The 18,996-nt window shown below is 42.5% G+C and overlaps 4 protein-coding genes across 13 annotated transcripts in view; 2 read left to right on the forward strand and 2 right to left on the reverse strand.

The window, feature by feature from the left end:
- The first annotated feature begins 215 nt into the window (after positions 1 to 215).
- On the forward strand, positions 216 to 5,104 carry LOC103366713 (G-protein coupled receptor 55). The gene is made up of 3 exons (XM_008294517.1): positions 216 to 249; positions 1,177 to 1,912; positions 3,056 to 5,104. Exons 1-3 carry the CDS (start codon positions 245 to 247, stop codon positions 3,260 to 3,262), a joined length of 948 nt encoding a protein of 315 aa, XP_008292739.1. The 5' UTR covers positions 216 to 244; the 3' UTR covers positions 3,263 to 5,104.
- Positions 5,105 to 5,615: 511 nt separating this feature from the next.
- Positions 5,616 to 11,970, reverse strand: itm2cb (integral membrane protein 2Cb). The gene is made up of 6 exons (XM_008294516.1): positions 10,579 to 11,970; positions 8,366 to 8,503; positions 8,055 to 8,246; positions 7,846 to 7,956; positions 7,530 to 7,680; positions 5,616 to 6,837 (listed from the first exon to the last, which is right to left on the reverse strand). Exons 1-6 carry the CDS (start codon positions 10,663 to 10,665, stop codon positions 6,746 to 6,748), a joined length of 771 nt encoding a protein of 256 aa, XP_008292738.1. The 5' UTR covers positions 10,666 to 11,970; the 3' UTR covers positions 5,616 to 6,745.
- Positions 11,971 to 12,746: 776 nt separating this feature from the next.
- Positions 12,747 to 14,748, forward strand: LOC103366710 (transcription cofactor HES-6-like). The gene is made up of 4 exons (XM_008294515.1): positions 12,747 to 13,143; positions 13,236 to 13,322; positions 13,432 to 13,513; positions 13,842 to 14,748. The coding sequence occupies exons 1-4, from the start codon at positions 13,069 to 13,071 to the stop codon at positions 14,243 to 14,245; spliced, it is 648 nt and encodes a 215-aa protein (XP_008292737.1). The 5' UTR covers positions 12,747 to 13,068; the 3' UTR covers positions 14,246 to 14,748.
- A 1,991-nt stretch (positions 14,749 to 16,739) lies between these two features.
- The window catches only part of per2 (period circadian clock 2), a 33,855-nt gene continuing 31,598 nt past the window's right edge, over positions 16,740 to 18,996 (reverse strand). For all 10 annotated transcript variants that reach the window (XM_008294505.1, XM_008294512.1, XM_008294514.1 and 7 more), the window contains one exon: positions 16,740 to 18,954. In XM_008294505.1, the coding sequence (XP_008292727.1) occupies positions 18,757 to 18,954 (198 nt within the window). In that variant the 3' untranslated portion in view covers positions 16,740 to 18,756. The remainder of the gene's footprint in view (positions 18,955 to 18,996) is intronic.

Below are 18,996 nucleotides of genomic sequence, written 5' to 3' on the forward strand. Positions count from 1 at the left end.
ACCGTTCCGGCCGTTTGCGTCCATCACCCGAGTGTCACGTATCGGAGTGGAGCAAAAACCTGCTGGACGAGTTCACCTCTGCTTTGATTTTAAGCAACTATAAGGCACATCTGAGCACACACGCATGATGTGTGGCATTACTCAGGAAGTGGTGATGAAACAACAAAGGTAGAAAAGCAGAAGTGCGTCTGGCACAGTGCAGACAGTCAGACAGAAACACTGAAAATTCAGCAGCGAGACGGGCATGAGGTAAGAGCACGGCGAGATTTCACGGATTTGCACCGTTTATAATTTATTATATATACCTGATAGTAAAAGCGTGTAAAGCTGCATGTTTGTAGTGTTGCAATGAAATGTTGAGTGCAGCTATTTTGTTTAAACGTTTAAACTTAGAACTCCTTGCAAGTGGTAAGATGCAAGTACGGACTAAGTATAAAGACATTAAAAAATAGCCACTACTTTCTGTTTTATAGGGTGTGAGAAGTCACGTCTGTTGTCTGCAGCACAACACTTACAGCCTCCACCTGGTTTATGTCACTTGTCTTGATATCTTCTCAGACTTACGTTGCTCAGGAATTTATTTTGGTTGCTTCAGATTAGTCATCGCTCAGTGCTTCCACCTGAGATGATTCAGCTCTGTTTCAATAAAAAAAAAAAAACAGATTGAGAACAGACTTTTGTTTGTGTTGAATTCAAAATGGGTGAATTGGAAAAGTTAAACAGGCGACTGTGTTCAAATATACTGACAGTGAGAACACGCACTGCTGCATCTAAATCAGACCTGATGAAGGAAGAGATGAGATCAGGTTGTTTCCGTTCCAGTCCTGGTGATTGTCATGTACATTAAGGGCCCAGACTGATCACCGGCTACGTCAGCCTGGACCTCATTCACCTTTACTTTTTACCGCCAATGTAATTTTGGAGTTGTAATATTCAGAAAGTTCTCATGATGTCTTTGACTTTTAAACCAGAAACAAAAAAACGTTCTCAGCGTCTGTACCCACGCAACTGAGAGGTTTCAGGTGGCTGGGTGCAGCGCCGTATCATACACATGTTTCTGTGTGGGAACAAACGGTGATGACAGGAAAGGCTCATTCATTTCACAGACATGTCTCAAAGTTAAACTTGAAAATCCTGGCAGAGCTGCTGAAATCAAATCAAACTGTTTCCCTGCAGTGGCATCATGACAAGCAACTGCTCCTTTGAGGAGGTGGACCACCTGATGAGGTATCTGGAGCTGGTCATCTACATGCCCATATTCCTCCTCGGCCTGCTGCTCAACGTCGCCGCGCTCTTAGTCTTCTGCTTCTTTCTGCGGAAGTGGACCGAGTCCACGATCTACATGACCAGCTTGGCTCTGATGGACCTGCTCCTCCTCTTCCCTCTTCCCTTCAAGATGCACGCCACCAATCACCTCTGGCCCGTCGAACTCCAAACCCTCTGCTCGGTCCTGGAGAGCCTGTATTTTGTGGGGATATACGGCAGCATTTACACCATCATGTGCATAGCTGTGGATAGATGGGTGGCCATCTGTCACCCGTTCAAAGCCAAGCAGCTGCGATCACCCAAAGCGGCCCGGGTGACCTGCGTGGGGGTCTGGGCTCTGGTGCTGGCGGTGATCTCTCCAACCACCTACCGGTTCAGGCAGGACAGCGACAGGGACTTCCACTGCTTCCACAGCTTTTCTCAGAAAGGCTGGAGCCCTCCGTTGATCATCAGTCTGGAGGTGTTTGGCTTCCTGCTGCCCGCCCTGGTGCTGATTTACTGCTCAGCTCAGACCATCTGGGCTCTCCGGCAGTCGGGCCAGCGCAGCGCCCAGAGCCGGGCCTGTGTGAAGATCATCTACAGCGGCCTGAGCGCCTTCCTGCTGCCTTTCACCCCGAGCCACCTCGGCATCCTCCTGCAATTCCTGGTGAGAAAAAGTTTGTTTAAGTTATTTATTTTTTAATTCAGGGAAATTGCTCTGAAACAGATGAAGATTGTCACCTTTCAATTTCCTAACCTCCTTCTCGTCCACTGGGTTTCATTCACAAATTAAATATATTCAAGATTAAAATCAATCTGACACGTAACAAGCAGGGACTGAAAAATAAAAATTGTGATTCAGTTTAAAAGAAAATTACTCACATGGTTTAGCTCTTGATGATTCATGAGAAAAAGAAAAAAAAAAGTGAAATTGCTGTCAGAAGTAATTGCTTTTTAAAATGAACTCCAACGAATGACTACGCTCTAGATTGGGTCTAGATTTTAGAAATACTGCTTTGTTGTGGATGATAGGATTATTTTTCTTTTCTCCGCCTGTTTTTGGTACGAGAACTGCAAACCAACCGACTTAAGGTTTTACTATTTTACAACATATTTATTAACCCTACTCAAGACTTTCATGCTGCCATACGTAGAAGGTCTGTTATTATTCATCACAGCCTTTTACACTACTTTACATAAATTTTCTGTTTCTATTTTTGGCTCCAAATGCTTGACAAATGTCCCTCTTTATATATATATATATATACACATACAAAATACAATCTTCAAAAATAAAAAAAAACAATACCTGTCACCTAAACCAAATGACCCCAAAAGTCCTGAACAGGGTTAAAACATTCAGTATCTCAAATTTTGTTGGTACAAATGTTTCATAAAGTGAAAGAAAAAGTGAGAGAATTCTTTATTTTACTTTTCATTTTAGTATCGTACTTGGCATCGGTGCCAGAAAAGAACACCCTCATAATAAATCCAACCAATCCAGACTTTTATTCACCAACATTGAATCCAAAACATAACAAATTACAGTTTAAACTCTTGCGTGTATTAACTCTGATACCAGCAGATATATTTGAATATTAATGATCTAATTCTGAAATCATACAAAAAAGTGTAACAAGCCGTAACGAGTAAACGTACGTCAAAAAAGCCGCGTGAGTAATTGCAGTATAACAGCTCAAACTGCTGCGTCACGTCTGGTGTCGCAGGAAGATTTTAAAGATTGAGATTCTCGCACAAGTTGAGAAGATGGTGAACTAATGCCTCTGTGTGTAACCTCACGTACTCGCAGGTGCATCAGGGGGTGATTCAGGACTGCGGCGCCAAGACCAGGATCAGCCTGTTCATACAGGTGGCCATGTGTCTGTCCAACATCACCTGCTGTCTGGACGCTCTGTGCTACTACTTCATCGCCCACGAGGTGAGGAGCACCAAACACAGCTTCAGGATGTCAGTGATGAGCCAAAGAAGAGCCACCAACAGCACCTCAGAGGTCTGAGAAAACATGATTCATGGTAGTATACGATTTGACCCCAGAGGACTTCTGGTAGCGAAAACAAGAGCTGGCATCCTGTTTTAGGGCACCACAAGAGCCAGAGCTGTTTCATGATGCTAATGAGCAAATGTGGCATGCACTAAGACGAGCAGGTGGAAATGAAGCAGGTCAGAGTGCAATCTCAATTAACCGCTGAGCTCAGACTCTCAGGCTATGTGATGTTGTTGAGCAGCAGGAAGCCTGTAGGCATCTCTGTAACCTCAAAGAGCTCTGATATCCAAAAAGTAAGCTGCAAACAAAAAAGTCCACCACCGAGCCACACAGTGACATGTTCCTCAAATGACTTACGGGAGATTGCTCTCAGATCACCGAGTCCTGGAAACTGACGATGAGAGATAAAGTGACCTGTGAAAACCTGAGCGGGCAGCTCGTCGCACAGCTTCGTCGATCATATTCTCAAGAAGTTAAAGATGTACAGAAGGAGCTGTTAGCATTCTGTAGCTCTGGTGAAAGACGACAAGAACAACGTACACCTGGGAAATTATCATATTAAATGTATGATTAGTTAAGACACAACCAATGTGGTAATAATTATGGGTTTTATTTATCGACACATGAAGCATTTCTAATGAATAAAATACAGATTTACTTAATAGCCAACTTCAAATAAGTACAGAATAAATAAATTAAACTTACAGATTGTTTCAAATATTAATGAACACATTTCCTTCTTATGAATAAATCTTGATCTGTGAATCACATTGACACCAACCAAGGACCTTTAAACACATAAATGTAATTATTATGACTTCATGAATTATAATTAGTAACTTAACAAAACAATACTTAAAACATTTTTCAAACTTAACACTCAACATTTGGTTCATCTGCAGATTTTAACAAAAATTTATTACTTATAACAGAAGTTGACAAAATATTAACTGTAAATATTACATCAGATTTACATTAAGTAATAAATTCTGGGTACTTATGTTTGTTTTTGGGAGAATTTAACACAGAGAAAAGCTGTATTTATGTAGCCACCCTATAAATCATTCACTGAGTAAATCCTGATTTTACATGTTGTCTTGGACTTGTTCATGCAAAATTAAACAATATTCAGGATTATACTTAACATACTTCTAATAATTGTTTAAGCTAGTTTTGCAGTTTAATGGATGCAAACTGACTGCAGGTCTTGTAAATGACATGTTGTTGCTCGTGACATATGTAAATATTATGTACATATAATTCATCTTCCATCTGAAATGTTCAGAGTTTTGTTTTTTAAACTGTAGAATTAAATGTGCAATAATGTTTTTTTATATATTGTTATCAGCCAGTTGTTACTGTTAGTCAGCCTGCGTGCTTCAAAGCCTGTTCGTGTGTTGACGGGGGATTCATGTGAAGTCACACCTAAACGAAGAGTTGTGAAGCGCACGAACCTTCATCAGCCGTGTGTGCTCCTAACGTTTTGGTAACAGCAGAAGGTGTTGCTGAGCATTAATGCTGTTCTTATTGAACGCAGTAATCAATGACGAGCTGTTTTCTTCAACCGGAAACAAGACGTGAAACTATCGTGTGTTTTTCTTGCATTACTTGAGTCTCGCTACTTTCATTTTGCACAAGTATCGTCTTTGTTGACTTTCAGTCTTATGTGTTTGTCCTCGATTCTGTTTTATTTGTCCATTATTGCATTTTCTGTTTCTTTCTTTTTTTTTAGTAATATATTTTAAGCCAAAGTTGTCTCTGTGAAGCCACTGAACCCACACAGTGCGCAGGTGTTTTTTCTGTTCTTTTTGGTCTGCAATAAATGTAAGACAAACAAAAGGTCTGTCAAATAAGTATTCATCAGAGAAAAGAGCCTGAGTGATTTTGCTGAGTCACTAGAGATTTGTTGCCTTCTTGTTCCATGCACTTCACCTTCATGTTTTAAAATTTAAAGTTCAATTTAAACTCTAACATGACACACTGACTGACTTACTTTATTAAAACGTCGTCACTACCTTTAGTTTTGTAAGCACATCTTCCTGTTCACTTTTCAAAGGAAATTTAACCAACCACATGAGGTTCGTCTTGTGAAGTAATTTACCACAAAGACGCTGAAGCGGTGTCTTCTGTAGAAAAATCCTCCACAGACACTTAGCAAACAAATTTAAATATTCAGAGAACCTAAACTGATAAAAGCTGTTTGTTCCATTGACACGACAACGTGGTCCCGCTTCCTCTGCTGCCTCTTCACAGTGATCACACGTTGTCACTGTTGTTCAGACAATCTCTAATTAGCCAAACCCGTAATTTACAGCCTGATTATGTGTATGCTTCGCTGAAACTGAAAAACATTCAGAAGACAAAGAAAGTTTGATCGTTTATTCTTAAAGCAGCAAGATATTACAAGAAAATCGACTGTACAGCGAAATAAAGTATCCGAGACGATGAAATGTGAGCACATATCACGGATCTCTCTCAACAGAGACTGATTTGCTCCGGGTCGTACGTTAGAAAGACACCCCGAAGCTCTCTTAAAGTGGGACGAGTCGACGTTGTGGAGATTCTAATGCCAAAATAGGAAGGAATGGGAAGTGGCTAAGAGCTAAAGACAACAGGCAAATCTGAGTGAAGAAGAAGAAGAAGGAAGAGCAAGACAAAATGGTCCTTTGATATCATCTACAGTAAGTGATCTAAACTATAAAGCATTCCTTATAAATATTTCATACATCCTTAACCCTAAGCAAAGCGACACTGACTACAGACTTTGGTTCCTTCTGTCCCTCTACAGCACTGCTGCTACTGGTTACAGTCTAAAGCCATTTAAATCCAAGGAGTAGGAAAGTGTGATACCAAAGGAAATAAGAGGCAAACCATAAAGACATGATCGTCCACAAAACAAGTCGATTTCAGATAAAAATCTATGCGTGTAACAATATGAAATTAAAAAGAAAATCAGTTTACAGTATATATTGCTTAGGAACAATCAGTTATATACACACCATTCATTAATGATAGAAACCAGCAAAGAAACATCTTAACTACATGAGGTATGTTTTGCCATTTTCTGACATTCGAACAAAATAAAACAACAACCAAGAAACAAATATTAACAAGAGTGCACGGTGCAAGCAGCGTCCAAGTATCTTTACCATCAGTGCACTGGGTAACTAAAAAAAAATAAAATACACAGACGAGTCTTAACTCAAGTCCTCTGATGTAAATGTCACAAACTGACCTACATTAACATCTTCTGCACAACATGACAAGCTACAGATATATCCAAACACATCGAGAACGCTTTGAATAGAAAAGACAGGAACGTCGTACATGAACAGAGCATTTTCAAGTTGAGACAGAAAACAAAACGAAAAACCAAAAACTGAAACTAATGGACGAGTACTTGCTCTTAAAGTGCAGTTAAAACGCCTAAGGAATTCAAGAGGTATGGTTTGAAATTGGCTTCAGTGTTGGATGGCTGTGATTTCCGCCGCTCATTTAGAACCTGTCGCAGATGACGGTCTCGACCACAAAAGTGTTCTCAAAGTGACGGATGCTGTGACACTTCTTCGTCTCACGCCTCTCGATACCTGGAAGGGAAGAAGACGCATTTAGAAAAATCTGTTCAGTACTGAAAGTGGAGCTTTGTTCATATTGCTTCTGCTGCTGCCATGCCTACAGCATCCATTCTGAATCAGCAGTGGTGATCCCCACAAATCACATCCATATATGTACGCAGGGGAAGTTTGTTGCATCATTTCTGAAGCGCTCGCGCCAATCAAAGGCAGCGACGACAGAGGTATCACTCATGCGCATCACTGCCTCCTCCACAGTGTGTGGATGTGTCCACTGCACTACAAGTGAGTCACACAGCAGGAAGCTCCCAGGCTGTGCCCACACAAACACACACACACACACACACACAAACATGATAATCAGGCTGCCGGGCTGTTAATGGAGTATTTTACACTGCAGACACGCCGTCTGCAACGCTCACAAGGAAGCCCCTATTTGGTTCTGGTTGTATTTGCTCTCTGTATACGGTCACTCTCGCTCCGCTCCTACACACCGAATGTGAACACTGGAATCCCTGTGACTCAGTGGAGGAACATTTTTCCTCCACAGATACAGAGAGATCACAGTGACCCAGCACATGTCACATGACTCAGCGCTTCACAAGAGTCGGTGTGGAAGACGGGCGATAAATGGCGGAAGTGACCTGGCGCACGCCGCTCAGTTTTTGACACTTCAAGTAGATCGGAAAGCGGATGTGAGAACTCACGTTGGCGCTGGTTGCGACGTCTGAGGCGGTAGGTTTCTTTGCCGTAGCAGAGCCGGTGGATGAAGGGGCCCAGCTGCCTCATGTTCCTCACCCGCCCTGTCACCACCATCTCCTCCTGGACGATGTAGGTCTGAGGAAGGTATGTCCCTCTCTGTGGCAAAGAGACACACATGAATCACTCGGTCAGTTTTGTCTGTGGGAGGAACGCCGCCGACAGAGAGATGGGAACACGCTGTCCTTCGCTCTGTCGGAAGGCCATCTATCTCTCACGGTGCTTCTGCAACTACCTCACCAGCAAACGTATCGAGTGTCTCACCTTGACATTGACAAGCAGCTCCCACAGGTTTCGCGGAGGCATCACCAAGGTTGTGTTCAGCTCAGTGATGTAGCATTTGTCCAAGGCAATGTCATGATAGGCGGTGAGGCCCTGCAATAAAGAAAGAAAGAAACAATCGTAAGCCACGACGGAACATTTCAACAAGAAACTGGAACGAGAGGAAACCATGTGAATAGAAAAATGCCTACCCTCTGAAAATCGTGGATGATATCAGCAGGGTCGCTGCCTCCGAAATGTGGCACAGGTACGCTGATCTGCTCGTAGTTGTCGTCAAGGTAGATGCCGACATTCTCCTCGAGTTCTTGCCGCCCCCTCAGAGGAGCGTACACTGAGTCCTCGTAGATAACCCGGCAATGGAACAAGCTGTCCTCTGGGATTTGCTGTTGGGACACAACAGAGCTGAGTTAGCAAGTGAGGTCTACTTCAGGTTGTTTTTTTCTTTCTGCAACCAGCAAGTTCAAGATGTAATATATTAAAAAAAGAAGTAGGGTTAGCTAACCTGAGGTATAAAGTAGTAGCGATAGATGTAGATAGAGGCCAGGACCAGTCCTGACATGAAAACCACCAGGCCAAAGGTGAGGCAGCACAGGCCAGTTGGGAAAGGCTTCTTGGACCTGACAGGAGGAACCAGCTGCTCCTGTAAAGACAAAAGTAGGGACTGGTTACAAGGCTGGTCGAGGAAAACAGGATTGTATTTTGCGTTGTCAAAATGTGCAAAGTTTTATTGTCGGTTCCAGTGAAAACCTAAACTTGTCAAATAATAGAAGATCTGTGCCAAGTGGTGCACCCAAGAAAAGTTGATTTTAGTTTAATGAAGCGCTGCAAGTGAATCTGTAAAATAAGGATGTCAGCTGAATCTAACTCTGAAGCTGCACTGAAGAAAATCTGAAAGAAATGTGGATAAAAGAGCTTGAATATTAGCTTCCAGTTCCAAGACACAGTATCAGTGGATGTATTGTCCTCTCACATGCTTTCCTATACTAAGTCCAAATTGTAACAGAGCTAATTCTGACAGAAGGCGGTTGCCAAATTGCTAGTCAGGCGAGGAGATCTGGTAGACGTAGGATGGACTGGAATGAGGTACGCCAGATGCCCACCCACAGTCTCTCAGTCAATCTGCTGCCTCTCCTTACTACTGTTGCTATGGAGAGCGGAAGCAGGGAGAACAGACTGTGCCAGGCTCTGACGAAGATGCTGGCACGTGGCCGTCTGGGTCTATTCTTAGAGGCCTACTTCCACACTCCATATTTGCAGATATTGAGTCTTAGCTCCCTCAGTGGGAGCATAAACGAGGACAATTGCGTGGAGCAGGAGCCCCTCAGCAGAGGCGGACGTATTAATAGATCCACACACATTGGCTCTGACGCCTAGACTCCCAGCGCAGCCCGTCTAAATCCACACTACCTTTGACATCCTTCGTTTGACGTAACAAACAAGTAATTGCAGAAGCGGTGGACGCGTCATCGAGCGGTATTCACACAGTACAGTACAGTGTGTTGGGAAATAAAGGATGAGGCTTCGACAGCAGGCGGACATCCACTGTGTGTCAGACATCTAATTATGCTATCTCTTGGGAAGCTGTCCAGAGAGGAGGCTAAGAAAAGCTGCACCTTATGTGACAGTTAACTCAGGTTTAGGCTATTCTATAATCCCAACTCAGAAATAGCGTGATCACAATCAGTAAGGGCCAATTTCAATATCTATTTTAAAGCACTTTTTTTCCCATTCTATTCAAAACACTGTAATACCAGTAAACAACGTCATTTGAGAAGTGAAACCTGAAGGACTGATCTGCAATGTTGCAGAGCTGCACACAACAAGATGTTCAGCCCCATTCTGACCTCTTTGATCTTTTATGTGAAGTCAAATATGAGATTTTCCACCAGATTTACACACGTAAATGCAGAAAATTATAACAAAGCTAGATTTGTGCTCATTACAGATGCTGACTTTTTTTCTACAGCTAATTTTGAGAGGGCGTAAAAGGCTAAGCTGTCTTTAGATAATGCCCACTGTTTTTATTCAACACACAGTAATCCTGGATTACCACTCATTTGCTCCCCAGCGCTGCCTGCAGGATCCACGTGGCCTAACACCTCGTGACATTACTGAGTGGTGCAGTATCTGACTGCTGAGCTGTTCTCTCATTTCCACAATATTTTTTTTTTTAAAAATTAATAAAAAAAAAAACAGAGACTAATTGGACACTTATAGTAAGATAGAAGCTCTGGTTACACACATGCATACTTTATGAAGCACTTAAAGTCATGGTGTCACACTGTGCTCTACACACACAGGACTGCCATCTGCAGTGTGTGTCCACACAAGGTGACGTAATGTCAACATCCCCCGGCTGGGATGCAGCGCTGGGTCTCTCCCCTTGTTACTGCTCCACTACTGCACAATAAAACTTTTCTTTGCAGTCAGAAACAGCGTCTTTTAGTGACTGCAAATGCAAGATAATAAACTGCTGTCCAAGTGGTGTTACACTAAATAAAAAACATAAATGCATGAGTATTAAAGCATATTTACATACACGAGTGTTTGCATTATCTCTTTTAAATCATGGAGCAAAGTGGCATCACGATGCAAAGAAAAACACATCAAGACTAAACACGATCATCTCTGCAGAAGGAGCACCGGCTGCTACACTGAGAGTCAAGAACAAACACCACAGCGTGAAACAAAGAAGGACAAAGTGCGCAAACTCACGTGAGCCTGAGGTATAATGATCTTGTCCGCATCGTTGTCTTTTTCGGGCTTCTGCGCCGACACTGGCTGGAAAGTGATCTTCACCATGTTTGTTTGGTCACTGTCTGTTTGCTTTGCTCTCCTATCTGATTCAGTGCGCTGCTTTCATCCACCGGACCCGGGAAGATTATATAGCGGCGGATCGGTGTCGCCCCCGGTGCTCGGTGACGACACAAGAGCGTTTTCTCTGACGAACGAGCGCTGTGTGGGACTTCGCCTCGCCGATTTCAAAGTAAGAGTCCGTGCCGGTCTTAAACTTTCAGACCTCATATAAAATGCATAATTCATGTTCTTATTATCTATTAAATAAATCACCATGGATTTTTTTCATCTGTTTTGGTCGAAAACTACGAATTATATCTCCCCTTTGTGGATATTAGACTACTTACTGCCCTTATTTTGAAGGCAAGTGCCCTATATGGTAGTGCATTCCGTATTTTATTTAAAGCTGAATCTCTGTCAACCAACACGTTCATCCGGAAATGTTTCAAATTGGCTACTATACTGCAAGATACTTGCAAGAAAGTCATGAATAGGTCACTACTACTGAGCAGTAGTAGCAGCAGCAATATTCATTTATAGTCCACTTATTTATGGGCTCCTCATGGCATGCAGTGCAGACAGTGTTTCACTACAGAACATTGTGTACTATGAAGTGTGTGTGCCTTGCTTGGAGTATTTAATGTATACTATAATGTAATGCAGTGTAATTTAGCCTTTGTGTAGTGTAAACTGTGAATGAGCCTTAAAGCTGATGTAAAATAGGTTCCTCCATGTGGTTACTCTGGATGAGATTCTCTTTCTGACCACCACATCCTATAAATTATCCTAAATGATTCTAAATTTGGTCCACTTGTGTGTTTGTTGTACACTATGCAGGGACGACAAACAAAGCAATCTGGCCTGGAAAGCAGCTAAACTCCATCACAGACTGCATTTCCTGAAATAAAAATCTTTACCATGTCCAACATGCGTCACAGGCCCACCAGTGTATGTACCGATGCAATCGCCGGATTCGTCCCTCCTGTTCAGGAGCTTGTCCTGTTTACATTAAAACTTTGTACATCCTCTGTTCAGCCAATTTTCTGTGGCCTTGGACAATGTGTTCTGAGCAGGCATAATGATGAAGTGGGGCGTACAAAACTAATTTATCAAAGTTGTCTTGGATCTTCCACACATATCACAATTTTTACCCTTTTGATTATTTACCATCATTACATGAAGCTTATGTGATTATATATTTCTACCTGCATGTTAAACATATGGGCCTACACTTGATTATTATTTTATTTTTTTACAAAGTGGAGTTTTAAGGCTACAAAAGATGCAAATATATTTTTTAAAAAATCACTTAACAAAAAAGGTCTAACATTATAAATTATTTATAAATCAAATGGTATAATGGTTAAATGTGAATATCATTTTTTCTCAGCCAGTTTATCACCTGTGCAACCAAACAAATACAACTGCAAAGCAAGCTACATGTACTCGTACACACTGTATGTGACATACGCACATTAGCAACACATGCAAATTAACACACAGCTCCCCTCACCATATGTGATTAATCACGAGAGCGTCCATGTGACTCAGTAAGGACATAAGCCATGCAGCATGTTAAATTTGAACAGTTCAGGAAATTTGAGGTGATGCTAACAAATAAAATAACGCCCTTCTGTAAAGCTCTACTTACAAATTCCACCACAAAAGAGTAAAATCCAAATGGATTAACCACTTTATTCTGTTATTCAGTGCCAGCACTGTTTTAAGGCTTAGAGGCTCCAGGCTCTTTACACATGAGAGTAATATACTTGACAAATGGCTCATATCACCCAATTCACATTAGCTCTTTTTTGGATCTGTGGTCGTGTCCTGATGGTTCACAATCAAGCAAGAGCTGGGCCAAAATAACAAATGATCTAATGTGAGAATTGGCTGAAAATGTGGCCTGTTGAATACTCTTTTAAAATGCAGTACTCAGAGGTGTAGTATTAAAGAGAAGATGCTGAAACGCTATTTATTGGGCAAGGGGAGCTTGCTGGCTATTTTTAGTTTCTTCTGCTAAGTGATTCAGCTACAAGGAGGTGGTGACATTAAACAGGACAACTGTTGGATCATGGTTTGCACGTGTATTTGTGCATCTAGATCACTGGCTGTATGAACTAACACTGTTTGATCTGGCTTCACACAGAAGTTGGGAAAAAAAAGCTAACATGAGGGTTGAGGGGGGGGTACGAGCATTGCGCGCCCTCGATACCTCGCAGGCAGTTGACCCATTCACATGTAAATGAGGCGACGTATATACCCAGTACTGCGGCATTAACAGCCCATTCTCTGGCTGGGATCACCCGGCCATCTGTCCCCCCGACGGGCTCTAACGGCTGTCTGTATTTACACACCGACCTCCTGTCCAGCGGGCTCCTGGCATCGCTTGGGTTAAACTGCAGCAACATGGCCCCCATCCGCAACAACACAACCGGAGTGGACAGAGGTGATAGCTGCGGTGGGATCACATCTGACAGAAAGGTACAGGCCGAAGTTAGCATGTTGATACCAACACTCGAGCGTTTCTTTAAAACTGACCACTCCATTGTTCTTACTGTTTTTTTTCTGGGCAGATGAGGAAACCTCTGGTCGAGAAGAAACGAAGGGCTCGCATCAATGAAAGTTTACAAGAACTCAGAGTTCTCATAGCGGACGCCGAGGTAAGATCATTCGTTTTATGTCGTTTTTTTTTTTTTTAAACTCTACCGACACGTCTTGTTTTAGCTAAGTTAGCTAGTGTTGCTTGTGGTTTTATGTCTCTTACCGCAGTTACAATCAAAAATGGAGAACGCCGAAGTGCTGGAGATGACAGTGAAACAAGTGGAGAGCATCTTACAAAACCGGGCTCAAGGTAAAAACTGTATTTTAGACCTTTTGTTTTATATTTACTCGAGAATACGCCATTGAGCTAAAGTTCGACAACTGTTGACTTAGCAATAAACTTGACAGCAGCAGTACAAAGTCATCTCATTCTTCCGCTGAACAATATAGTTCTCCGGACGCTCGCTTACTCATTAATTTATTGCGGTTAGCGGATTAATATTCTAATCGACTGCGCTTGAGGCCACAGGTGCGCTTCGACCGCGGCTCAGCCAATCAGAGCGGAGAGTCGGAGCAGCCGCGCGTCGGTTGGTCGAATGTTACAAACTTTGTGTCTCACGGTCGCTTCCCATCCGCAGAAGTGGACGCCGTGAACCGGGAGGCCTGCGAGCGGTTCGCCGCCGGCTACATCCAGTGTATGCACGACGTCCACACGTTTCTGTCAAGCTGTCCGGGAATAGACCCGACAGTGGCCGCGGAGCTGCTGAACCACCTCCTGGAGAGCATGCCCCTCAACGACGAGGACCGCCTCCAGGTCATGCTCCCGGACGCCGTGGCAGACTTGTCCGGCTCTAACAGCACTTGGTCCCCGTGTGAGAGCATAGTGTCCCCGTCCCCCTCCAGCACCTCCACCGATGACCTCTCCTCTGACCTGGATGAGACGGAGTCAGATCAGAGCCAGGTTTCTTCCTCAGAGGAGGCGGACAGCCAGGACGTGCTGCCCTGCTTGACCTCCTCCAAGTCGGTGTGGAGGCCCTGGTAGCAGCATGGTTTAGATCAACCAGCTGGATGGGGTGTGTTAGGATGCTGTGTGGGATAGGCTTCAGTACATGACAGAACACTGCTGAGATGGCAGCTTTGGAAACTTGTTAAAATGCATCTGAGAAGCTCTTCTTTAAAAAAAAATATCATTAAACTACAGTTAAACGTATTTAATGACTAAAATATGTAATTAAGTCACTTTTGCAGAGGACGGGGACCTGTATGGTCTGTATTTGGAGATGTGTTGGCCTGGTGTGGGCCTGCCTTCAGTGAAGGGCGTAAAATGCATGTGTAAATATGTACTTGTTGAATATAACTGGGCTGTACAGAAAATAGCTGTCCCACCACAAATGCATTGTTAGTTCTTTGTAAATTATTTCCTATTTAGGATGTCTTTTTTTTTTTTTTAAATAATGTATTTATTCATGTCAAGTGACTGTTAGTAGGCTACCTCGTCTGATTTGTCCTAAATTTCAACTTTTCAATAAATATCTTTTCAACTAATAACTAGTTTTACATTCTATTTGTGCAGGAGACGCTTTAAAAAAAGGAAAAAAAAGACCCATTTCACACACAAGGATCCCACTAACCACCCACTCACGGCTGTTTCCAAGATATTAGTTATTACTCTGCAATTGTGGGCCATTTGTGTGCACTCTCTCTCTCTCCAAGATCCCTTAGCACATCGTAGGCATTTGTGAGGTGTGAAATGAGTAATCCACTCACTCCTTATATAGGCCTGCTGTAGAACTTGACAAATGGGTTTTATAACTCTACTGGAGTTCAGCTTTTTGGTGTTTTCAAATAGCATTTGCACATATCATGACTCTGGGCTCTTAACCAAGGAAGGCAGAGTAATAGAGCATCATTTTATTGTGTTGTATTATATTGGGAAACAATGTGCAGTACTCCGCTGGATTGTTTTGCCAGATAGTAAGTGCACTTGACTGTGTGTACCTGTATAAATATACACATTTTGCCCCTTGTAAAGTCTATTTATATTATCTTTTTAGCAGCAGGATAGGCTCAGGAGTGTCATGCTAATTCACTTTCAAAGCCCGTGTCTGCATTCTCAGCAGACACGACTTCTGCGACCCCGGTGAGATCCACAGACACTGTTCTGCCTCTGCACTGTCAGCTCCTTACAGCCGCAAATGAATAAGAAAAGACGGCAATTCTTAATCTAGCTCTAGTCAAATGTCCCCTCTTGTGTTCCTGTGATGTCCACGCAAAGTGTCACTTCTTACACTGTCCATGGTATTAACACCCACCACCACAACCCACCTACTTAGAGGGACTTCTAGTGCAAATGACAGGAAAAAGATTAATACAGTGAGCTTTGGATAATAGTAGTTTGTCCTTCCTATTTAGCATATACAGTGCAGGGAAGTGATTAAGCCCTCAAGATACTTTGATTTATCTTTACTCTTTAAGGGGAACACACTGTACTTTTTCTGACAGCTGCTTCAAAATGTGCCATCAACATAAAATATGAGTGATTATTATGTAGAAAACTGACCTGAGTGTTTCCATTTTATGCTTTAACAGGCCACTTCTGCTTTATGGTGTTTACACAGTGCACTTTAAAGCCATTTATTGGTGCAAAATGCATCAGATGCATCAATATTGTTAATAAAAAGAGAGAAAGAAGTCAACCCAGGATGATGAACTTGATTCACTGCGCTTATATGCGCCTCTGCGCGGTGATCAGACCGGATTTGCGGGTCCAGAAGTGTAAATGACCGCTGCAGGAGGCCAGCGTGTCACTTTTCTCACCTCGTCCTCTCCGTGTAGTGATTCTGAAGGTGTGAACGGTGGAGGGAAGCAGCGCAGCTTTGATCAGGAGGATCACTCCGTCTGCAGAGAAGTCACAGCTTTGTCTGACAGAAAGCCATTTGCATGACGAAGGTGAAAGTCATGACTTCAGGACAGAAGTTTGGGCGTGTTTCATCATTTACACATGTATTACATTAACTCTTACTGCATTATGATTTATTTAACCCCCTCTAGTGGCCATGCGTAAACTTTAAACGTGACATCCAAAGCCGCATTCTCCAGAGTGATATTAAAGCAAAGGAGTAGTCGATTCCCCCCCAGAGCCCAGCATTAATGTGATTAACTCGCTTGTTACTTCCAAATTTACTAACATCCTTTATCCTTGGGTTCAATTTGACCTCAGCAATTTAAACCTCCAGAAAATATCATAACTAAAATTGTTACCCAAGTTTGTGGAAATATCCCTTTAAATGAAACTGAAAACACATGTTAATGACTTATTTAGAGATGTTAAACATTGAATGGGGTCAAAGCCACCCCGAAGATAATAGGAGGGTTAATCTTTCATCCAGCCCACAAAATCAAATGTGTATTTTGTTATCATATAGCTGCTGAGTCCAGATTTGCGCTGCGCATCGCTGCTGCGCAAACCAGCGCGCAACTGTCAAACCTCGACCTTCAGCAGGTAACGAATATAAAAACATCACGACACACTTCACTGCAAATCAGGCAACATTTTATTCTGAGAAAAAAATAAACATAATAGAATAATCTGCATCAAAAAAATAAAATAAAGAGAAAAATTAAATTAAATAAAAGGTGCATTTAGCCAGATGTCTGTTCAAATAGCAGAAAGACAAATGACAAATTCAGGAAATGTTCAAGTCGCCCAGAAGGAGTTCTGTTTCGTCTCAAATTACAGCATGAACTTCAAAGTGAAGGAAATCTCACTGCACAGCCACTTGGCATCTGTCTCAGCTGCTTTACACCCGTGCAATAACCCTAAAGTCAGTCTGAAGTGAGCACACGTTTGTTCTGAATGGTAATGAGCTTCAGTCATGACGCTCCTCTCCATATTCATCAGACCAGTTTACAACAGGGGAAAACATCAACACTCTCCTCCCACCACAAACAGCACGCAGCTCTGCTCCGCTCCAGTCTGAGCTGGGCATTGTCCTAATGCTGATTATGCAAATCACATTTTCAAAATAGTATATACAGTAAATGGTCCTCTGTTTGCTTATCAAGCTGGATTTTTTTTTATGTGTCATAAATTAAAAACAACCTGTTTATACAGAAACAGTTATTGCATGTAAAAATATACAAGCTATGCTTTGAGTGAAAGACTTTTACAAACATGAACACAAGCATTGAAATACAGTTCCTTACAATGAGAGGAAGAAATAAAAGTCAGTGCAGCTGAAGAAAAAAACAACAAAACGCTGCATTTTGTTATAAGAACAGTGAAAATGTAAAGCTGCATTATGGTAACATGTTATAGAGGCAGAGGGGGAAAAACTTTAAGTGACATAAATTCTCTGACATGACCACAGACCCAGTACACGCTGCACCTGACGGTCTTGTTTCCTCAGTGCTGCCTCAGATGTTTGCACCACCTCCATCGTGTGTTGGGATCAGTAATGTATGCACTTAAGAATTTCCATTTTTTTGCTACATTACTGCATTTAAGAGGGCACCTTTTCCTCTACTACTAGTTGGGGTTAACTTACTGTCATTGATGACATTACACTGCTGCTTACGTGTCACCACATAAATAATAATTCAGTATATGACCCACTATAGTGTTCTGAAATGGGCCTTTCTGCATAGTGAGATAAAAGTGCTTTCAGTACCTAAACCTGAATATTTTTGAATGAATTACATCCACTTGTAATGGGAGCGTTCCTATATTGTGTTTACTTAAGTAAAACAGTGGCTGTGAATCACAGGTGTTGATGGAGGTGGTGAAAAGCTCCAGCCATTGTCGCTGCTCGCTGCTGCGTATGGGAGCCCGTTTGTGTTTCAGTCCTGGTGACTTTACACGGGGAGTCTCATTCACGTTTTTCCTCTCCATCCACTGCAGCCCACAAAGTGCACTTGTGCTCATTTGGTGCTTGATGCGTACGAATGCCAGGAGCGACTGAAACTGATCTGTCTATCACCTTCAGCAACCTGCACCTGTTTCAACCACACGCTGACGTACCATGGCGTAGCCATCACCAAGGAAACGTCACCAAAATAAGGAATTCATTCATTAACCACGACAGTTAGAACACCACTGAGCCACTTCCTGGCGTGTAAATAGAGCAGCCTCCACCACGCTGACGCAACTTTGACCTGGACTCGGCTGTCTGGTGCATGAGCACATGTTGTATTTCCCTTAACCAGTGCGTAAAACACTTTTTCAGTGCCACACATTGCTACAAACAGAGAATAAACAAATGCAGTCATAGAGCCCCCAAACAACAAAACAATCCTGCCTGCTGTACATTATGATTAAAATAAAACGTAGTTTGATGACCACTACATATATATATATAAATATACATATACATATATTCACATTCTACAAAAGTCTGACTTTTAAGCCGTTTTTTTTCTGGTATATAACTTATAAAACAGCCCAACAGAAACAGTAAGAGCCCGTCTAGTGCAGGTCCCTCGGCGAAGGTCGCTCTTCACAGTTCTTCAGTCCAACAGGCTGGGTAACGAGTCACTCTGACAATGTTTAGCAGTTTATTGGCTCGGTGATTGTGTCTGGAGGCTGGAGCCTGGACAAAGCTGGTGGCAGGAGGTGTTTGAAGGCTGTTCTGTGGGCCTCTGCTGGCAGCCGACTTCTTCTGTCTCTGTGTCACCGAGGTCCAGGTCTGGCTGATCCTCCACTGCTGCTGCTGCTGCAGTTGCCTCTGAGATGTTGTCACAGCAGGAGCACATCTGGAAAACAGAGACAGGTGTAAACGTGGCTTTCAGGTGAGA

This window comes from Stegastes partitus, unplaced genomic scaffold (assembly GCF_000690725.1).
Source record: "Stegastes partitus isolate 25-593 unplaced genomic scaffold, Stegastes_partitus-1.0.2 Scaffold968, whole genome shotgun sequence".
Taxonomy (NCBI): Eukaryota; Metazoa; Chordata; class Actinopteri; family Pomacentridae; genus Stegastes; species Stegastes partitus.